We start from the raw sequence: 21,318 nt of genomic DNA on the forward strand, positions 1-21,318 counted from the left end.
CACTCTAACCACAAGTCAGACCGAGAAAGCATCAGTTACACCAGAATCAAGTTCTACTTTCCCTACAACAGATGAAGAGAGGTCAAGTGGACCGACTACTGAGATGTCCAGCAAAGATTCTAAAGGTCCTACAGCTTCATCGTTGTTTAGCACTGAGAAGCCAACAGCAATTCCATTTGGGGAACAAGAAAGTGCTCTCACAGACCAAAACGATAAGTTGTCAATCTCTCCTGTTACAGATGAGCCGGAGCAAAGTTCAGTTTTCAACCCAGCAGATGACGAGGGCTCAGGTGACCAAACCCCTCACATGTTCACTTCTACCTCTTCTGTCACAGGGACATCTTCTCTCTACAGTACTGATGCACCAACAGCAATGTCACCTAGATCAACAGAAAGTCTTGAATCAAATAAAACAACACGGCCATCACTTACGAGTAAACCATCGGTTTCTTCACTCTCTGACGAGACACTCACAAGCTCAATGACAATGTCTCCAAGTTTGGCTGCTGTTATATCATCCATTGATCCAGGCATAGAGGATGATGTTATCAGCAGTGAGCGAAAAACGGTGGGAACCATTCCTTCATTCAGTGGATCAACCATGAGCCCTGAAACAGCCTCTTTGGGCCTTCACACTACCAGTAAAATACCTGGAGACAGCAGTGTAGATTTTACTGGAGAGTGGTTACTTTTGGCAACAACTCTGTCCTCAGTGTCTAGCACTGAGACTCCATTATTGACCGTATCACAAGAGACTGCAATAAGTGTTACTTCAAAGCCAGCTGATATGACAACTTTATCATTCTACAGTACTGAGAAACCAATCTCAGTGTCAGCTGAAACACATGAGTCTGTAACAAGACAAACAGAGAAACTACCAGCTACAGCAGAGACAAGTTCTACTTTTCCAACAACAGAAGAAGAGAGCTCAGGTGATCGAACCCAAGAAATGTTCACTCAGACCTCTTCTCTCACAGCTAAATCGTCTCTCTACAGCACTGAGGCATCAACAGCAAAATCTCCTTTTACAGCATCTGCTGTTTCAGACAGTGACCCTAAAGTTATTATTAATGAAAATACAATGGTGGAGTCCATTCCTTCATCCAGTGAATCAAGCATCGAACCTGATACATCATCACTCCTCGTTACCACAGATTCAACGAGTTCTGAAGCAAACACTGTGGATTTCACTGAAGAGTCAATCATCACAACAACTACTGTCTCTTCATTGACTCCTGAGTCACCATCAGTAACAGCAAGTGATGAAACTGAAACAAATGATACTTTGAAAACAAATGTCTATGCAGCTTCATCATTATACAGTACTGAACAACCAACATCAGTATCACGTGAACCACAAAACACTCTAACCCCAAGTCAGACTGAGAAAGCATCAGTTACACCAGAATCAAGTTCTACTTTCCTAACAACAGATGAAGAGAGTTCAGGTGAACAGACTACTGAGATGTCCAGCAAAGATTCTAAAGGTCCTACAGCTTCATCATTGTTTAGCACTGAGAAGCCAACAGCATTTCCATTTGGGGAACAAGAAAATGCTCTCACAGACCAAACAGATAAGTTGTCATTCTCTCCTGTTACAGATGAGCCGGAGCAAAGTTCAGTTTTCACCCCAGCAGATGACGAGGGCTCAGGTGACCAAACCCCTCACATGTTCACTTCTACCTCTTCTGTCACAGGGACATCTTCTCTCTACAGTACTGATGCACCAACAGCAATGTACCCTAGAACAACAGAAAGTCTTGAATCATATAAAACAACACTGCCATCACTTACGAGTGAAGCATCGGTTTCTTCACTCTCTGACGAGACACTCACAATCTCAATGACAATGTCTCCAAGTTTGGCTGCTGTTATATCATCCATTGATCCAGGCATAACGGATGATGTTATCAGCAGTGAGCGAACAATGGTGGGAACCATTCCTTCATTCAGTGGATCAACCATGAGCCGTGAAACCGCCTCTTTGGGCCTTCACACTACCAGTAAAATACCTGGAGACAGCAGTGTTGATTTTACTGGAGAGTCGTTACTTTTGGCAACAACTCTGTCCTCAGTGTCTAGCACTAAGACTCCATTAGTGAGAGCATCACATGGGACTGAAACAAGTGTTACTTCAATGCCAGCTGATATGACAGCTACATCCTTCTACAGTAGTGAGATTCCAACCTCAGTGTCAGCTGAAACACAAGAGTCTGCAACAAGTCAAACAGAGCAACTACCAGCTACAACAGAGATTAGTTCTACTTTTCCAACAACAGATGAAGAGAGCTCAGGTGATCAAACCCAGGAAATTTTCATTCAGACCTCTTCTGTCACAGCTACATCGTCTCTTTACAGCACTGAGGCATCAACAGCAATATCTCCTTTTACAGCCTCTGCTGTTTCAGACACTGACTCTAAAGTTATTAATACTGAAACTACAATGGTGGAGTCCATTCCTTCATCCAGTGAATCAAGCACGAAACCTGATACATCATCACTCCTCGTTAACACAGATTCAAAGAGTTCTGAATCAAACACTGGGGATTTCACTGAAAAGTCAATCATCACAGCAACTACTTTCTCTTCATTGAGTACGGAGTCACCATCAGTAACACTAAGTCATGAAACTGAAACAAATGATACTTTGAAAACAACTGTCCATACAGCGCCATCATTATACAGTACTGAACAACCAACATCAGTATTACGTGAAACACAAAACATTCTAACCACAAGTCAGATCGAGAAAGCATCAGTTACACCAGAATCAAGTTCTACTTTCCCTACAACAGATGAAGAGAGGTCAAGTGGACAGACTACTGAGATGTCCAGCAAAGATTCTAAAGGTCCTACAGCTTCATCGTTGTTTAGCACTGAGAAGCCAACAGCAATTCCATTTGGGGAACAAGAAAGTGCTCTCACAGACCAAAACGATAAGTTGTCAATCTCTCCTGTAACTGATGAGCCGGAGCAAAGTTCAGTTTTCACCCCAGTAGATGACGAGGGCTCAGGTGACCAAACCCCTCACATGTTCACTTCTACTCCTTCTATCACAGGGACATCTTCTCTCTACAGTACTGATGCACCAACAGCAATTTCACCTAGAATAACAGAAAGTCTTGAATCATATAAAACAACACGGCCATCACTTACGAGTGAACCATCGGTTTCTTCACTCTCTGACGAGACACTCACAAGCTTAATGACAATGTCTCCAAGTTTGGCTGCTGTTATATCATCCATTGATCCAGGCATAAAGGATGATGTTATCAGCAGTGAGCGAACAACGGTGGGAACCATTCCTTCATTCAGTGGATCAACCATGAGCCCTGAAACAACATATTTGGGCCTTCACACTACCAGTAAAATACCTGGAGACAGCAGTGTTGATTTTACTGTAGAGTCGTTACTTTTGGCAACAACTCTGTCCTCAGTGTCTAGCACTGAGACTCCATTATTGACCGTATCACATGAGACTGCAATAAGTGTTACTTCAAAGCCAGCTGATATGACAACTTCATCATTCTACAGTACTGAGAAACCAATATCAGTGTCAGCTGAAACACAAGAGTCTGTAACAAGACAAACAGAGAAACTACCAGCTACAGCAGAGACAAGTTCTACTTTTCCAACAACAGAAGAAGAGAGCTCAGGTGATCAAACCCAAGAAATGTTCACTCAGACCTCTTCTCTCACAGCTAAATCGTCTCTCTACAGCACTGAGGCATCAACAGCAAAATCTCCTTTTACAGCATCTGCTGTTTCACATAGTGACCCTAAAGTTATTATTAATGAAACTACAATGGTGGAGTCCATTCCTTTATCCAGTGAATCAAGCATCGAACCTGATACATCATCATTCCTCGTTACCACAGATTCAACGAGTTCTGAAGCAAACACTGGGGATTTCACTGAAGAGTCAGTCATCACAACAACTACTGTCTCTTCGTTGACTCCAGAATCACCATCAGTAACAGCAAGTGATGAAACTGAAACAAATGATACTTTGAAAACAACTGTCTATGCAGCTTCATCATTATACAGTACTGAACAACCAACATCAGTATCACGTGAAACACAAAACACTCTAACCACAAGTCAGACTGAGAAAGCATCAGTTACACCAGAATCACGTTCTACTTTCCTAACAACAGATGAAGAGAGTTCAGGTGAACAGACTACTGAGATGTCCAGCAAAGATTCTAAAGGTCCTACAGCTTCATCATTGTTTAGCACTGAGAAGCCAACAGAATTTCCATTTAGTGAACAAGAAAATGCTCTCACAGACCAAACAGATAAGTTGTCAATCTCTCCTGTTACAGATGAGCCGGAGCAAAGTTCAGTTTTCACCCCAGCAGATTACGAGGGCTCAGGTGAACCAACCCTTCACATGTTCACTTCTACCTCTTCTGTCACAGGGACATCTTCTCTCTACAGTACTGATGCACCAACAGCAATGTCACCTATAACAACAGAAAGTCTTGAATCATATAAAACAACAGGGCCATCACTTACGAGTGAAGCATCGGTTTCTTCACTCTCTGACGAGACACTCACAAGCTCAATGACAATGTATCCAAGTTTGTCTGCTGTTATATCATCTATTGATCCAGGCATAAAGGATGATGTTATCAGCAGCGAGCGAACAACGGTGGGAACCATTCCTTCATTCAGTGGATCAGCCATGAGCCCTGAAACAGCATCTTTGGGCCTTCACACTACAAGTAAAATACCTGGAGACAGCAGTGTTGATTTTAGTGGAGAGTCGTTACTTTTGGCAACAACTCTGTCCTCAGTGTCTAGCACTGAGACTCCATTAGTAAGAGCATCTCATGAGACTGAAACAAGTGTTACTTCAATGCCAGCCGATATGACAGCTTCATCCCTCTACAGTAGTGAGATTCCAACCTCAGTGTCAGCTGAAACACAAGAGTCTGCAACAAGTCAAACAGAGCAACAACCAGCTACAACAGAGATTAGTTCTACTTTTCCAACAACAGATGAAGAGAGCTCAGGTGATCAAACCCAGGAAATCTTCATTCAGACCTCTTCTGTCACAGCTACATCGTCTCTCTACAGCACTGAGGCATCAACAGCAAAATCTCCTTTTACCGCATCTGCTGTTTCAGACAGTGACCCTAAAGTTATTATTAATGAAACTACAATGGTGGAGTCCATTCCTTCATCCAGTGAATCAAGCTTCGAACCTGAAACATCATCACTCCTCGTTACCACAGATTCAAAGAGTTCTGAAGCAAACACTGAGGATTTCACTGAAAAGTCAATCATCACAGCAACTACTTTCTCTTCATTGAGTACGGAGTCACCATCAGTAACACTAAGTCATGAAACTGAAACAAATGATACTTTGAAAACAACTGTCCATACAGCTTCATCATTATACAGTACTGAACAACCAACATCAGTATCACGTGAAACACAAAACACTCTAACCACAAGTCAGACCGAGAAAGCATCAGTTGCACCAGAATCAAGTTCTACTTTCCCTACAACAGATGAAGAGAGGTCAAGTGGACCGACTACTGAGATGTACAGCAAAGATTCTAAAGGTCCTACAGCTTCATCGTTGTTTAGCACTGAGAAGCCAACAGCAATTCCATTTGGGGAACAAGAAAGTGCTCTCACAGACCAAAACGATAAGTTGTCAATCCCTCCTGTTACAGATGAGCCAGAGCAAAGTTCAGTTTTCACCCCAGCAGATGACGAGGGCTCAGGTGACCAAACCCCTCACATGTTCACTTCTACCTCTTCTGTCACAGGGACATCTTCTCTCTACAGTACTGATGCACCAACAGCAATTTCACCTAGAATAACAGAAAGTCTTGAATCATATAAAACAACACGGCCATCACTTACGAGTGAAGCATCGGTTTCTTCACTCTCTGACGAGACACTCACAAGCTCAATGACAATGTCTACAAGTTTGTCTGCTGTTATATCATCCATTGATCCAGGCATAAAGGATGATGTTATCAGCAGCGAGCGAACAACGGTGGGAACCATTCCTTCATTCAGTGGATCAACCATGAGCCCTGAAACAGCATCTTTGGGCCTTCACACTACCAGTAAAATACCTGGAGACAGCAGTGTTGATTTTACTGGAGAGTCGTTACTTTTGGCAACAACTCTGTCCTCAGTGTCTAGCACTGAGACTCCATTATTGACCGTATCACATGAGATTGCAATAAGTGTTACTTCAAAGCCATTTGATATGACAACTTCATCATTCTACAGTACTGAGAAACCAATCTCAGTGTCAGCTGAAACACAAGAGTCTGTAACAAGACAAACAGAGAAACTACCAGCTACAGCAGAGACAAGTTCTACTTTTCCAACAACAGAAGAAGAGAGCTCAGGTGATCAAACCCAAGAAATGTTCACTCAGACCTCTTCTCTCACAGCTAAATCGTCTCTCTACAGTACTGAGGCATCAACAGCAATATCTCCTTTTACAGCCTCTGCTGTTTCAGACCCTGACCCTAAAGTTATTGATACTGAAACTACAATGGTGGAGTCCATTCCTTCATACAGTGAATCAAGCACGAAACCTGATACGTCATCATTCCTCGTTACCACAGATTCAAAGAGTTCTGAAGCAAACACTGAGGATTTCACTGAAAAGTCAATCATCACAGCAACTACTTTCTCTTCATTGAGTACGGAGTCACCATCAGTAACACTAAGTCATGAAACTGAAACAAATGATACTTTGAAAACAACTGTCCATACAGCGCCATCATTATACAGTACTGAACAACCAACATCAGTATCACGTGAAACACAAAACACTCTAACCACAAGTCAGACCGAGAAAGCATCAGTTGCACCAGAATCAAGTTCTACTTTCCCTACAACAGATGAACAGAGGTCAAGTGGACCGACTACTGAGTTGTCCAGCAAAGATTCTAAAGGTCCTACAGCTTCATCGTTGTTTAGCACTGATAAGCCAACAGCAATTCCATTTGGGGAACAAGAAAGTGCTCTCAGAGACCAAAACAATAAGTTGTCAATCTCTCCTGTTACAGATGAGCCGGAGCAAAGTTCAGTTTTCACCCCAGCAGATGACGAGGGCTCAGGTGACCAAACCCCTCACATGTTCACTTCTACCTCTTCTGTCACAGGGACATCTTCTCTCTACAGTACTGATGCACCAACAGCAATGTACCCTAGAACAACAGAAAGTCTTGAATCATATAAAACAACACTGCCATCACTTACGAGTGAAGCATCGGTTTCTTCACTCTCTGACGAGACACTCACAATCTCAATGACAATGTCTCCAAGTTTGGCTGCTGTTATATCATCCATTGATCCAGGCATAACGGATGATGTTATCAGCAGTGAGCGAACAATGGTGGGAACCATTCCTTCATTCAGTGGATCAACCATGAGCCGTGAAACAGCCTATTTGGGCCTTCACACTACCAGTAAAATACCTGGAGACAGCAGTGTTGATTTTACTGGAGAGTCGTTAGTTTTGGCAACAACTCTGTCCTCAGTGTCTAGCACTGAGATTCCATTATTGACCGTATCACATGAGATTGCAATAAGTGTTACTTCAAAGCCAGCTGATATGAAAACTTCATCATTCTACAGTACTGAGAAACCAATCTCAGTGTCAGCTGAAACACAAGAGTCTGTAACAAGACAAACAGAGAAACTACCAGCTACAGAAGAGACAAGTTCTACTTTTCCAACAACAGAAGAAGAGAGCTCAGGTGATCAAACCCAAGAAATGTTCACTCAGACCTCTTCTCTTACAGCTAAATCGTCTCTCTACAGCACTGAGGCATCAACAGCAAAATCTCCTTTTACAGCATCTGCTGTTTCAGACAGTGACCCTAAAGTTATTATTAATGAAACTACAATGGTGGAATCCATTCCTTCATCTAGTGAATCAAGCATCGAACCTGATACATCATCACTCCTCGTTACCACAGATTCAAAGAGTTCTGAAGCAAACACTGGGGATTTCACTGAAGAGTCAATCATCACAACAACTTCTGTCTCTTCATTGACTCCAGAATCACCATCAGTAACAGCAAGTGATGAAACTGAAACAAATGATACTTTGAAAACAACTGTCTATGCAGCTCCATCATTATACAGTACTGAACAACCAACATCATTATCACGTGAAACACAAAACACTCTAACCACAAGTCAGACCGAGAAAGCATCAGTTACACCAGAATCAAGTTCTACTTTCCCTACAACAGATGAAGAAAGTTCAGGTGAAAAGACTACTGAGATGTCCAGCAAAGATTCTAAAGGTCCTACAGCTTCATCATGGTATAGCACTGAGAAGCCAACAGCATTTCCATTTGGGGAACAAGAAAGTGCTCTCACAGACCAAACAGATAAGTTGTCAATCTCTCCTGTAACTGATGAGCAGGAGCAAAGTTCAGTTTCCACCCCAGCAGATGACGAGGGCTCAGGTGACAAAACCCCTCACATGTTCACTTCTACCTCTTCTGTCACAGGGACATCTTCTCTCTACAGTACTGATGCAGCAACAGCAATACCACCTAGAACAACAGAAAGTCTTGAATCATATAAAACAACACTGCCATCACTTACGAGTGAAGCATCGGTTTCTTCACTCTCTGACGAGACGCTCACAAGCTCAATAACAATTTCTCCAAGTTTGGCTGCTGTTATATCATCCATTGATCCAGGCATAATAGATGATGTTATTAGCAGTGAGCGAACAACGGTGGGAACCATTCCTTCATTCAGTGGATCAACCATGAGCCCTGAAACAGCATCTTTGGGCCTTCACACTACCAGTAAAATACCTGGAGACAGCAGTGTTGATTTTACTGGAGAGTCGTTACTTTTGGCAACAACTCTGTCCTCAGTGTCTAGCACTGAGACTCCATTAGTGAGAGCATCGCATGAGACTGAAAAAAGTTTTACTTTAATGCCAGCTGATATGACAGCTTCATCCTTCTACAGTAGTGAAATTCCAACCTCAGTGTCAGCTGAAACACAAGAGTTTGCAACAAGTCAAACAGAGCAACAACCAACTACAACAGAGATTAGTTCTACTTCTCCAACAACAGATGAAGAGAGCTCAGGTGATCAAACCCAGGAAATTTTCATTCAGACCTCTTCTGTCACAGCTACATCGTCTCTCTACAGCACTAAGGCATCAACAGCAATATCTCCTTTTACAGCCTCTGCTGTTTCAGACACTGACCCTAAAGTTATTAATACTGAATCTACAATGGTGGAGTCCATTCCTTCATCCAGTGAATCGAGCACGAAACCTGATACATCATCACTCCTCGTTAACACAGATTCAAAGAGTTCTGAAGCAAACACTGAGGATTTTACTGAAGAGTCATTTATCACAACAACTACTTTCTCTTCATTGAGTACGCAGTCACCATCAGTAACACTAAGTCATGAAACTGAAACAAATGATTCTTTGAAAACAACTGTCCATACAGCGCCATCATTATACAGTACTGAACAACCAACATCAGTATCACGTGAAACACAAAACACTCTAACCACAAGTCAGACCGAGAAAGCATCAGTTACACCAGAATCAAGTTCTACTTTCCCAACAACAGATGAAGAGAGGTCAAGTGGACAGACTACTGAGATGTCCAGCAAAGATTCTAAAGGTCCTACAGCTTCATCATTGTTTAGCACTGAGAAGCCAACAGCATTTCCATTTGGGGAACAAGAAAGTGCTCTCACAGACCAAACAGATAAGTTGTCAATCTCTCCTGTAACTGATGAGCCGGAGCAAAGTTCAGTTTTCACCCCAGCAGATGACGAGGGCTCAGGTGACAAAACCCCTCACATGTTCACTTCTACCTCTTCTGTCATAGGGACATCTTCTCTCTACAGTACTGATGCAGCAACAGCAATACCACCTAGAACAACAGAAAGTCTTGAATCATATAAAACAACACTGCCATCACTTACGAGTGAAGCATCGGTTTCTTCACTCTCTGACGAGACACTCACAAGCTCAACGACAATTTCTCCAAGTTTGGCTGCTGTTATATCATCCATTGATCCAGGCATAACGGATGATGTTATTACCAGTGAGCGAACAATGGTGGGAACCATTCCTTCATTCAGTGGATCAACCATGAGCCCTGAAACAGCCTCTTTGGGCCTTCACACTACCAGTAAAATACCTGGAGACAGCAGTGTTGATTTTACTGTAGAGTCGTTACTTTTGGCAACAACTCTGTCCTCAGTGTCTAGCACTGAGACTCCATCAGTGAGAGCATCACATGAGACTGAAACAAGTGTTACTTCAATGCCAGCTGATTTGACAGCTTCATCCTTCTACAGTAGTGAGATTCCAACCTCAGTGTCAGCTGAAACACAAGAGTCTGCAACAAGTCAAACAGAGCAACAACCAGCTACAACAGAGATTAGTTCTACTTTTCCAACAACAGATGAAGGGAGCTCAGGTGATCAAACCCAGGAAATTTTCATTCAGACCTCTACTTTCACAGCTACATCGTCTCTCTACAGCACTGAGGCATCAACAGCAATATCTCCTTTTACAGCATCTGCTGTTTCAGACACTGACCCTGAAGTCATTAATATTGAAACTACAATGGTGGAGTCCATTCCTTCATCCAGTGAATCAAGCACAAAACCTGATACGTCATCACTTCTCGTTACCACAGATTCAAAGAGTTCTGAAGCAACCACTGAGGATTTTACTGAAGTGTCAATCATCACAGCAACTACTTTCTCTTCATTGAGTACGGAGTCACCATCAGTAACACTAAGTCATGAAACTGAAACAAATGATCCTTTGAAAATAACTGTCCATACAGCTTCATCATTATACAGTACTGAAAAACCAACATCAGTATCACGTGAAACACAAAACACTCTAACCACAAGTCAGACCGAGAAAGAGATTAGTTCGTCTTTCCCAACAACAGATGAAGAGAGCTCAGGTGATAAACCCCAAGACATTTTCACTCAGATCTCCTCTGTTACAGCTAAATCTTCTTTTTACAGCACTCAAGCACCAACAGCAACATCTCCTGTTACAGCATCTGCTGTTTCAAACCAAACCCCTGATGTGTTTTCTCCGATCTCTGCTGCACTAGCTTCCTCTGTTGCCAGCACAGAGTCCCCAAGTGTCACATTACCGATACAGCCAGATGAGCAAGTGGACAACAGCATCACTGGTGTCTTATTAATTGAAGCCTTACCTAATTTGGTGAAAACAACTCTTGAGCCTTCCAGCAGTGCTTTTACCACAGATTTTCAGTCATTATTCACTGATGAGGAGCATTCAGCTGATTTTGGCAGTACTTCTATTTCTTCCATGTTTAGTACAAAGACACCAGCAGCAGCGTTTGCAGAAACAAAAAAGAATTCTGCAACAGATGAAACATCAGTTACTCCTACAGAGGTTCTCACAAATGCAACAATGGGACCATTATTGACAACAGCATCACCTGAACCTGAAACAACTGAAGTTTTCAAATCTCATATAACCAAAGCTTCTTCTCTCTTCAGTACTGAGAAGCCAACACCAGTGCCACCAACTTCCTCCAGTGAATCTCAAAGCAATCGTCCATTCTCTACACTAACAGATGAAAGTCAGATAGCTGAGACTCAGAGAACATCGCTGCCTGGTGTTGAATCAACAACCCAAACCTCATCACAGTTCATGCCAGAGCAGTCTAAAGATGCTACCCCATTGTCTACCACAATTGAGGCAATGGCAGCCGACTTGTCTGAGTCAGGAAGTGGGGATTTTACTGAACTAGAGGAGTCAGGAGATGAAACATCTGCATCCACAGATGAAACCCCTTTCAAAACACAGACAGTGTCTCATCAACCCTCTGTGGAACAAACAACCTTAGCAATAACCACATTTAGAACATCAATTCCATCCACATTTGCTGAGGAAGAAAGTTCAATTGATAAACAATTCACAACAGTCACAACAAATCCTTATACATTTGAAACTTCTCAACCCATGGCAATTCCCAATGTCACCATGTATACCTCAAGGGAGACCTCTACTTTCATTGACATAGATAGCTCTGGTGGCTCAACTGACGAGGATGATTTGGAGTCTAGTTCAGACGGATCTGGTGCAGAGGTATATATTGTGACTACTACTAAACCACAGGATGAATTCCCTGTGGCCACAGATGAGACTGAAATAGATGGCAATAAGAGCACATCTGACACGTCAAGTGCTGCTTCTTTGATTCATTCCAGTACACAACTTACCAAGGAATTTATGTCAACAACCCAATCACCACACACGACGAGCACTGAGCAGGACATTGGGTTCTTAACAGATGACTCTGCAGGAGAGGATAAGAGTTCAGGTGCTGATCGTTTCAATGGATCATCTACATTTGTACCAGTCACAAGTTATCCTGTGATGTCCACTACTGTAGCAGCTACAAAAGGAATCACTTTGTCATCTATTGCTGTTGCTGTCACTGAAGAGAGATCAAGTGATGAAACAACAGCTAAGTCCACTGACGATGTTTTTACACAAAAACCTGCTGACAACGCAGTTTCTTCTCTTCACAGCACTAAGAAACCAAAAGCAATGTCTCCTGAAATGCACACATCAACATTTACGGAAAGCTCAAATGATAAGTTCTTTCAGAAGTCATCTTCAACTGTTTATAACACAAAGTCTCCTGCTGTCACTTTGGTAACATCTTCAGCATTAGTGGATATTGAAGATAAAGAGATAAAGAGTACAGCTTCTTCCATGTTTAGCACAGAGAAACCTAAAACAACAACCGCATTGCCTGAAAGTGAACCATCTGATGTTCCAAAATCAGCTGTAACTGCAGCTTCTTCTCTCTACAGCGCTGAGAAGCCAAACATAACAACATTAAATGCTGTCACATCTGCCCAGTCGGTTAACACTATATCTGTAACTGATAAATCAACACCAAGTTCAGCCTTTACATTGACAGAGGGAGAGAGTTCCGGTGACCAGACCACCAAGATGTTCACCCCAAAGCCGTCAGTGATGGACAGCGTCACATTTGGGGAAGCAACAGGTGAAACCGAAACCTTTGTGTCAATGACACCAAACGTTGATGAGCAAGTTTCCTCACAGAAGGGTGAGATTACTCCAGATGCAGAAAGCCCCACTACACCTGAAGTGACAGAGCCTTCTGCTTTGAGCATTAGGAATGAAAGTACTATAGCTGAGCACATAACTCAATCCTCCTATATAACTATGTCCCCCCGTACAATTGGGGCTTCAGTAAGTGATCACTCTACAGTTGACTTCACCACAGTGAGCTCTAGCAGTGAACATAAGCAAGATGGATTCTCAGCGATGTCCACCCCTATTCCCTCCATTATATATCACAGCGTTACAGACCAACAGGTTGTGATCATTACTCCCAGTAGCGGCCAAGCCAAGACTGACCAAACTGAGCAAACACCAACCATGGTTCTGCATGTGTCTAAACCGTCAACCAGCACAACTATCATATTCACAGAGAATGCAAAAAATGAAGATGAGCTGTTCTCTGCCGTTACAGACAGTCTAAAGGAAGGCAGTTCCACTCCTGAGCTTATCACCAAAGATGATAATATCATTGATGCGGATACCATCTCCATTGTTCCCTCTTCTCCATTTTACCCAACCATCCAGACAGAGGAAGCTGGAGGTGTCACACCATTTACCATGACACAAATGCTTGAGATAACAGAAGCATCAGAGGGTTCAGGGACTGATAGTACCACCTTCCATGCAACCTCAGCCATTAATTCATCATTAGCTTCTGCATCTTCTGAATATTTATCGACCACTTTAAAACCATTAACTGTGGAAGGTGAGTCTAGCATGGAGACATCGAGGGAAGAGACAGTTACATTTGTACCACAGGCCACCCCAGCTACAACTCTCTCCACAAAGTCAAGCTCTGAAGAAACATATGATTTAACTACACCACATACAGTTTTCCCTATTGAGACTCATTCCAAACCAGTTCCAGAGCTGGTGAGAGATGACTTATCAGGGGAAGACACTGCTGATAATGCCACTGAGTCTATCACTGAAATTGCCACTTCCTCATTTGTGTCTTCTCAAACTCTTACTAAAACAACCGACCCAAGCTCAGTCACTCCGGTGTCCAGTGAGGAGTATATGGTCAGCACAGTTGGAAAAGAAAAGTCCATGACATCTTCACCCACAGCCATTACAGCCACAAGTCATCACACAACAGATGAAACGTTAAGTTCTACCATTTCCACGCAAACGGCTGTACCTCCAGTTGCTGTCACATCACACACACAAGTGTCGACGGAACATGGCACAGTAAAATCAACCAGTAAAGCATCTCGTGGTGAATCTTTAGATGTCAATGACTCGGATGAAAGTTCAGCAGAAACAACTTCAGGGTACTCTGTGGATAGACGGACAGTATCTGGAAAGCGAGTGACATCTGCAGCCTCTTCACTGTTCAGCACTGAGAAACCAACTGATGCCCCTGATACAGGACACGTAGACGTTACTGATACAGACACTTCAAGTGATAAAACTTCTGGTATAGTGGCAACTTCAACAGTGAAAGCCAAACTGGTAACATTTTCGGGTACCTCACCTACAACTGAAATTGCATTATCAAGTCCTGCTTCCAGTCTTTATAGCACAAAGAGGCCAACGGTCACATCATCTCCTGATGTTACTGGGAAGTATATTTCGCATAATCAAACTCATGTGACAGAGCCTGTGACAGAGACAGCTGCCTCTCTGTATGTTACAATGAAAATGGACCAATTGCTATTCACAACAACACCATCTCCTCCCTACATCACAGATACATTTTCAGGGGCAAGTAACACAGATGTTGCAGGTGAGGAGGGCTCTGGGGGTGAGATATCAGATACCACAACTGCATCACCTAAGACAGTGACATCTGAGGGGGGAAATACTGTAGCCACTTCAGTCTCCCCTCGGTTCAGCACAGAGAAACTCACCACAATGACCCCAGAGGATGGAACTCAAACGAGCAAGACAACCACAGAGATAGAGAGAGCATCTTTGTCAGAAACAGTTTCACCCCCTACTGATGGTGCAAAGTCAACCCGAGCACATGAACCGCCATCAACTGAAATGGAAAACACCCAAACAAATAAGCCAGCTTCACATTCTCAGGACCCCAACTCATTGACCCCAACTCACCCTATATTTACAAGTCATGAAGCACTCCAGATTACAGAGGTAACAACTGTGCCTGCTGCCTCTTCTTCAGTGGGTGAAGCTGTATCTGCTTCAGTGGAAGATGGGATCATTGAACAGGTTTCAAGTGGTGCAAAGATTGAACCATCTCCAAATACAGATGTCAAAACAAGACCTTCTCCAGAGAATATATATGATGAGAACATAGATTATTCGACTCCAGATTATGAAACCACAAACATCAACATGATTGAATCAGTTCCAAAAAACAATGAAACTGAGAAAATAAATGGAGTAGCAGGGTTCCTTATTACACCACCTGTTGTTTCACAAACATCTGAGAGTCAGCCTTTGGATTTAGTCAGTAGTACTGGAAGTAGCTTAGAAGAAAAGCCATCCACATCACCTGTAGTAGCAGTAGCAGCAGCAGCTATTACTTTGCTGCCTTCTGCCTCAGCTCCCATCAGTAAAGCTCCCTCTTCTAGTTCTGAGAGTGGTTCAGAAAGCACCAGCAGCTCAGAGGAAAGCATGTCCACAGTGCGCACTGTTGAGCTGGATGGCCATGACATTGACAACATCACCTCTGAGCTTGTATCTGTCACAACTAAGTCACCCTTCATCCTCAGCACTGGGGTTGAAAGTGGGTCTGGCAGCTCTGACAGTGTGTCTGGGGAAATGACGACTACAAAGAAACCAAAGATCCCCATTATGGAGGAACAGTCTCTGTCCCCAGATGAAATCCAGACTGTATTCAAGGTAGATGCTACCACTGCTTCAAAGATGGAGTCCACAAGTTCTGATAGCACCTCTGGGAAAGAGGAAGTTCTGGGAAAAATTCAAACTGAAATACCCACAAGGACCCTTATACAGTTCACAACAATGACACCTGCTCAAGCACAAAGCCAGCCAGTCTTAGTTGTATCCGCAGCAACCACTCCATCATCTTTTTCTGACGAGAATGACAAACCGGGCAGTGAAATACCGGTCATTGAAGGGAAACCACCTCTAATAGGGGAGGACACAACTGCAATAGTTGACACAGGACTCGATTTGGGGCACCCTGTTGTTGGCGAAACTGTTGATATTCCAGGTACGTTTTTTAAATGGCTTTCATTCGAATACAACAAAAGGTTTAAGCTCAGAATATTTTTTTTAATACTATTTATACAACAGTTTTTCTTTAATCTCTTAACAGGACTTTACTCATGTACAGACAATATTTGTCTGAATGGAGGATCTTGCTACAAGAGTGGCAGCATCTATACATGTAGCTGTGCTCCTGGTTACAGTGGTGATCGCTGTGAAACAGGTGGGATACCATCAATAAGTCCTCTCACAATTTCTCAATGCCATAACTTCTGCCCAGGAAGCATCAAATGAATCCTAAAAGTGTGTTTACTGACATAGCAACTAGAAGTTGTTTAGGCTAACTTTTGTTATTCACTTTATTTGTTTCCTATATAGATACAGATGAATGCCAATCAAACCCTTGCCGGAATGGAGGTACATGTGTTGATGGGCTGGCTTGCTTCACATGTGTGTGCCTCCCAAGCTACTCTGGGCTTTATTGTGAGGAGGGTAAGTTTGTGGTTATTTTGATTGATTCTTTCCATAACTTCTTTCTAAGTATTCTTTCAGACTAACACAAGCTTATGGAGTTTTCAAGCTTAGTGGTCTAAGTAGTTCCAACCATCCATCTTGTTTAGACTCATCCTTAAATTATTTTCGAATGACAGAATAAAAAATTGGCACCTTATACGCAGCACTAGCATTTGGAAATATGTTTAGACAATTAATGTGATCACTCACCTGAGTCCCTGGGAAAGAAACCAGAAAAGACTATGAGTCAGTTCAATTTCAGCCAAAGCCACAGAGATACAATTTAAAAGTTTTGTCTTAGGTTTCCCTAGGGCATCATTGGAGTCATAAACACAATCTTTATCTCATCATCACAATCCCTTTTTATTAGTCAGTTTTACTATTGCCTTATTGTCTGTCATGTCAGATAATACTTCAAACACCCTTAAGCTTAAGTTTCCACACGTTTCAGACACGCAGAAATTTGACACATTTTCAGTGTACCCTTTTTCAGACATTTATTTCTCAGTGCCAAGCCACATGTGGTGTGCACTACATCGCAGGTATGCTAGACATCAACTCACTTCTTGTTATATCCATCTAAGACAAGACAATTAGACTAGATCTTAAACTTCCGGGGTACTCTCCAGGTTACCAAGTTCATCTACACAAGGCGTTTATGGAATATTGTAAAAAAATGAATTTATTCTGAAGTTCTCATATTCACTTTAGCTACCCAGTTGTGCCCCCCTTTCAACCCAAGTATGTTAAGCCCAAGGCATGCATCATCTGCTTTGGCGGATTTCTCTTGACCAGTCTACACCCTGAATTTTGTCAGGATCACTCATCAGTGAATCACACCCATTTACTGTGCTCAGACACAGCTGTAGTCTTAGAAAGATTTGGCAGTAGAACATGAAAAAAAGTAACTTGAAGAGGAACAACCCAGAGAAGGATTCTGCCTCTGCTTTTGTGTGTTAATGTTTGGAAGCTGGAGTGTGGAGAGAAGGAAGGAACAGACAGTAACTGAGTTTTTGCAGTATATGTTGGGAAACATAACATTGGTAGGGTCAAGATGAGGCTGTTATCAAGGTGTAACAAGAAAAAATATACAATCTTTGGTGAAATAAGATAAAAAAAATCAATACCCATTTTATCAACTCACCTTATCCCAAATTTTGCATTTAAATCTCATTATATCTTGAGTTTCTGGGTTACACGTACGTTTGACATGTTTGCATGCCCCATTCATTTATTTTGACTGTAATTAGGAATCCTAAGTTACTGATTTTGGGTTTACATTTATGAATACCTGTGATTCACTCTGAGAAGAACCATCTGCCCTAGCATTTTAATCACACGCGATGTTAGGGGGGTGTATGAACTAATTTGTCATATTGTTCCTCTTTCATCTGGATTAGAGACAGTAGTCAGTGGAAACATTAGGCCATGAAGGGTCAGTATGCTCAGGTTTTAGAAGTACTGTAGATGCAGTAGTTTTATAATGTCATACATATTAAGGTGGTGAGGTAAATAGATGCATGGATGAATGTAAAATTGTATCCTTTGAAAATGTAAATGTCTGTTGATCTTTTGCGAATCAGTTTTTCCTATATACCTCATTCCCCCTCATATTTCTCTCCCATCAGATACAGAAATATGTGAATATGGCTGGCACAAGTTTCAGGGCCACTGCTACAAGTACTTCCCCCACAGAAGAAACTGGGACACAGCAGAAAGAGAGTGTCGCATGCAGGGGGCTCATCTCACCAGCATCCTCTCCCACGAGGAGCAACAGCTTGTCAACCGTAAGTTAAATTTCACCAGTGTAGATAATCAATAAGTACATGAACCTGTTCAAGTCCTACATCATGAAACTTAAAAAATACAAGATCTCCTTTAAAGCCACTTCAAAAACAAATATGTAGCTATACGGTGAATGCAGGAAATGATTCATGCATTGTAAATTCCATTGCTATCTCTGTCTGCCTTATGCACATTCTGTAATTGAACAGTCTTAAAAAGGACATATGGGAACAGAGGAACATAACTGTCTGTGTTGCACTCTACCCTGTATGGCAGGTCTTGGACAGGACTACCAGTGGATTGGCCTGACTGATAAGATGTTTGACAGTGACTTCCGCTGGACTGATGGCAGGCCTTTGGTAAGATAGGTTGCTTTCCCACACATTTTTGTCTCAACAAATGTGGCACAGAGAGAGTGTAAATATTTGGAAAAGATGCCTGTGACAGATACAGTCATCTAGGGAGAGTCGTTCTTTTCAGGGGCTGTGGTGACTTTCTCATGACGTACTCTTCTCTGCCTCGCATAGCTACACCCTGGTGGGTGTCTGCTCTGGTAATAAATCCGATGTAGCACATACTGTAGGTCACCAACTTTTGAGCAGTTTGGGTTCAGAAAACCAATAGCTGCAACAATGCAAGTGGATGGCAATCCAATGTAAAAAAGTAGGCAAGATGGGAAAACACACTTCTCACAAATGCAGTGTTTATTAAAACAGGACACAAGCGGGAACGTGTTTGGCATATTGGTTGAAGCTGCTGAAGATCACCCTCACTAAACAGGAAAGTGGCTAATTACTATGTGCATCCGTGTCATACAGATTGATGTCCTCACTTCAAAGATAATGCTCCAGGACAAGAGATAGGGGAAGCATAGTGGCGGCCTGGGGGTAAAAAGATAAGAATGGGCCGGCTATGGAGTCCCTGGCTCAGCTGAGAGATTGAGGGGTGATGAGGGTGTGAGTGACGCTGTGTATAGGGCAGTTTGACAGGCGTAGACAAGCATGGTCCCCCTTCCACCCCCACACCCATCAGAAGGTCTTGCCAGCAGGCAGCCACCCAGGGGAAGGGCCACCAGGCAGGCAGACACACAGATGGACAGCACCTGTGCTCAGCGTGGATTTAAGTACAATACATAAGACTGTGTGTGTGTGTGTGTCTGTGTGTGTGTTTGTGTGTTTGTGTGTGTGTGTGGGGTGATCAAAGTTTGTTTGATTATTTTGAGGAGGATGCAGGCCCGCTGTGCAGTTGATGGGTCACCCGTTTGTTAACTGGAAGTAAGTTGAGCAGGAAGTCGGTGTGTTTTTTTAACCATAATGACAGAGTAGCAGAGCCTCAGGGCATGATTGGAGGAGTGAGAGGCTACAGCTTTGTAGATGCTGTTTGAACCTAGAATGCGCTGAAAGACTACAGGTAGCATCAACTCCTGTTTGAATACCCCACAGCACCACAGCTGTGTGTACTGTACACTCTACAGTTGTGTATAGTATATATGTACATCTCTCTGCTTATGTGGATTTTTGTGCCTGCAGAATTATACACGTTATGCATGCAGACGGTGTGATGTAATCTGTGATATAACACTCATTAATAATCTTGGGAAAAGTTCAATGAACACCGTCTTTTAGAAACCTGTTTAAAAGCACTAATATGGTTTCTCATTCTGTGGCTTAGTGTGAGATTGGGTGAACAAAGTTTACAAACCCATTTTATAATTGTGTTGATTTATGTGCCTGCAAGTGTCCCTCACTACTGAACTAGGATTAGGTCACTAGGTTGTTAAATTCAAATTGGCTCCTGGGAACATTCAGTTGCTCCCTCTTGTGGCCATTCATTAGAAATACTGTGATGGGAAACATCTATCAAAAGCACAGGATCTTTGTTTTTGGGATCACTTCTGTAAAAGAAGATAGGTGGTAGTAACAATACATGTGCAGATTTGTTAACCCCAATGGTGTCTTCAGTGTGATGTCATGCACTTTATCAAGGAAACTAAATCTACATAATTGAAAACCACAATAGATTATCATGCTGAATAAAATACTAAAATCATCTATATCAACTCTATCTATAGGGGGTTGTGTCTATGTTAGGATTAGTGTATATGTTATGAAAAGGGTTATTATTACATGCATTTACATTCCATTAATGGTCTCTAAAGGGCACAAAGCCATCGTAAAGTCTTACCCTTTATGTTCTGCTCTTATTACAGCAATATGAAAACTGGAGGCCCAACCAGCCTGACAGCTTCTTCTCTTCTGGCGAGGATTGCGTTGTGATGATATGGCATGAGGATGGCCAGTGGAACGATGTTCCTTGCAACTATCACCTCACCTTCACTTGCAAAAAGGGCACAGGTAGAAATACTTTTGTCTTTGCAGAAATTTCCTCTTACACTACTCAATGCGTGGATTTAGAGCGGAGAAAATACAAGTGTTCTGTTTCTGTTAAATTCCTCACTTCAATGTCATCTTCACCTCTGCTTCTCAGTTGCCTGTAAGCAGCCCCCTCTGGTAGAGAATGCACGTACCTTTGGTAAGAAGCGTGAGAGGTATGAGATCAACTCGCTGGTAAGGTACCAGTGCAGGACAGGCTTTATTCAGAGGCATGTACCAACTATCCGTTGTCGAGGGGATGGACTATGGGATAGCCCTAAAATCTCCTGCCTGAACCGTAAGTACAACAAGTATGGCTCTCAATAGATTGTCTCTCACTGTTTAGGATTTTGACAAACACTATAA

At 42.4% G+C, this 21,318-nt stretch overlaps 1 protein-coding gene across 1 annotated transcript in view; it reads left to right on the forward strand.

The window, feature by feature from the left end:
• Nucleotides 1-21,318, forward strand: part of LOC117945016 (neurocan core protein-like) — a 42,749-nt gene that overhangs the window by 19,549 nt on the left and 1,882 nt on the right. Inside the window, exons 10-23 of the mRNA XM_034872253.1 lie at nucleotides 240-290; nucleotides 1,602-1,652; nucleotides 4,326-4,376; nucleotides 4,617-4,727; nucleotides 5,688-5,738; nucleotides 5,979-6,089; nucleotides 7,050-7,100; nucleotides 14,835-16,286; nucleotides 16,392-16,505; nucleotides 16,661-16,774; nucleotides 18,424-18,582; nucleotides 18,857-18,939; nucleotides 20,790-20,934; nucleotides 21,068-21,250. Of these exons, the coding sequence (XP_034728144.1) occupies nucleotides 240-290; nucleotides 1,602-1,652; nucleotides 4,326-4,376; nucleotides 4,617-4,727; nucleotides 5,688-5,738; nucleotides 5,979-6,089; nucleotides 7,050-7,100; nucleotides 14,835-16,286; nucleotides 16,392-16,505; nucleotides 16,661-16,774; nucleotides 18,424-18,582; nucleotides 18,857-18,939; nucleotides 20,790-20,934; nucleotides 21,068-21,250 (2,727 nt within the window). The remainder of the gene's footprint in view (nucleotides 1-239; nucleotides 291-1,601; nucleotides 1,653-4,325; nucleotides 4,377-4,616; nucleotides 4,728-5,687; nucleotides 5,739-5,978; nucleotides 6,090-7,049; nucleotides 7,101-14,834; nucleotides 16,287-16,391; nucleotides 16,506-16,660; nucleotides 16,775-18,423; nucleotides 18,583-18,856; nucleotides 18,940-20,789; nucleotides 20,935-21,067; nucleotides 21,251-21,318) is intronic.

Source organism: Etheostoma cragini, chromosome 5, assembly GCF_013103735.1.
Source record: "Etheostoma cragini isolate CJK2018 chromosome 5, CSU_Ecrag_1.0, whole genome shotgun sequence".
In the NCBI taxonomy this organism is placed as follows: Eukaryota; Metazoa; Chordata; class Actinopteri; order Perciformes; family Percidae; genus Etheostoma; species Etheostoma cragini.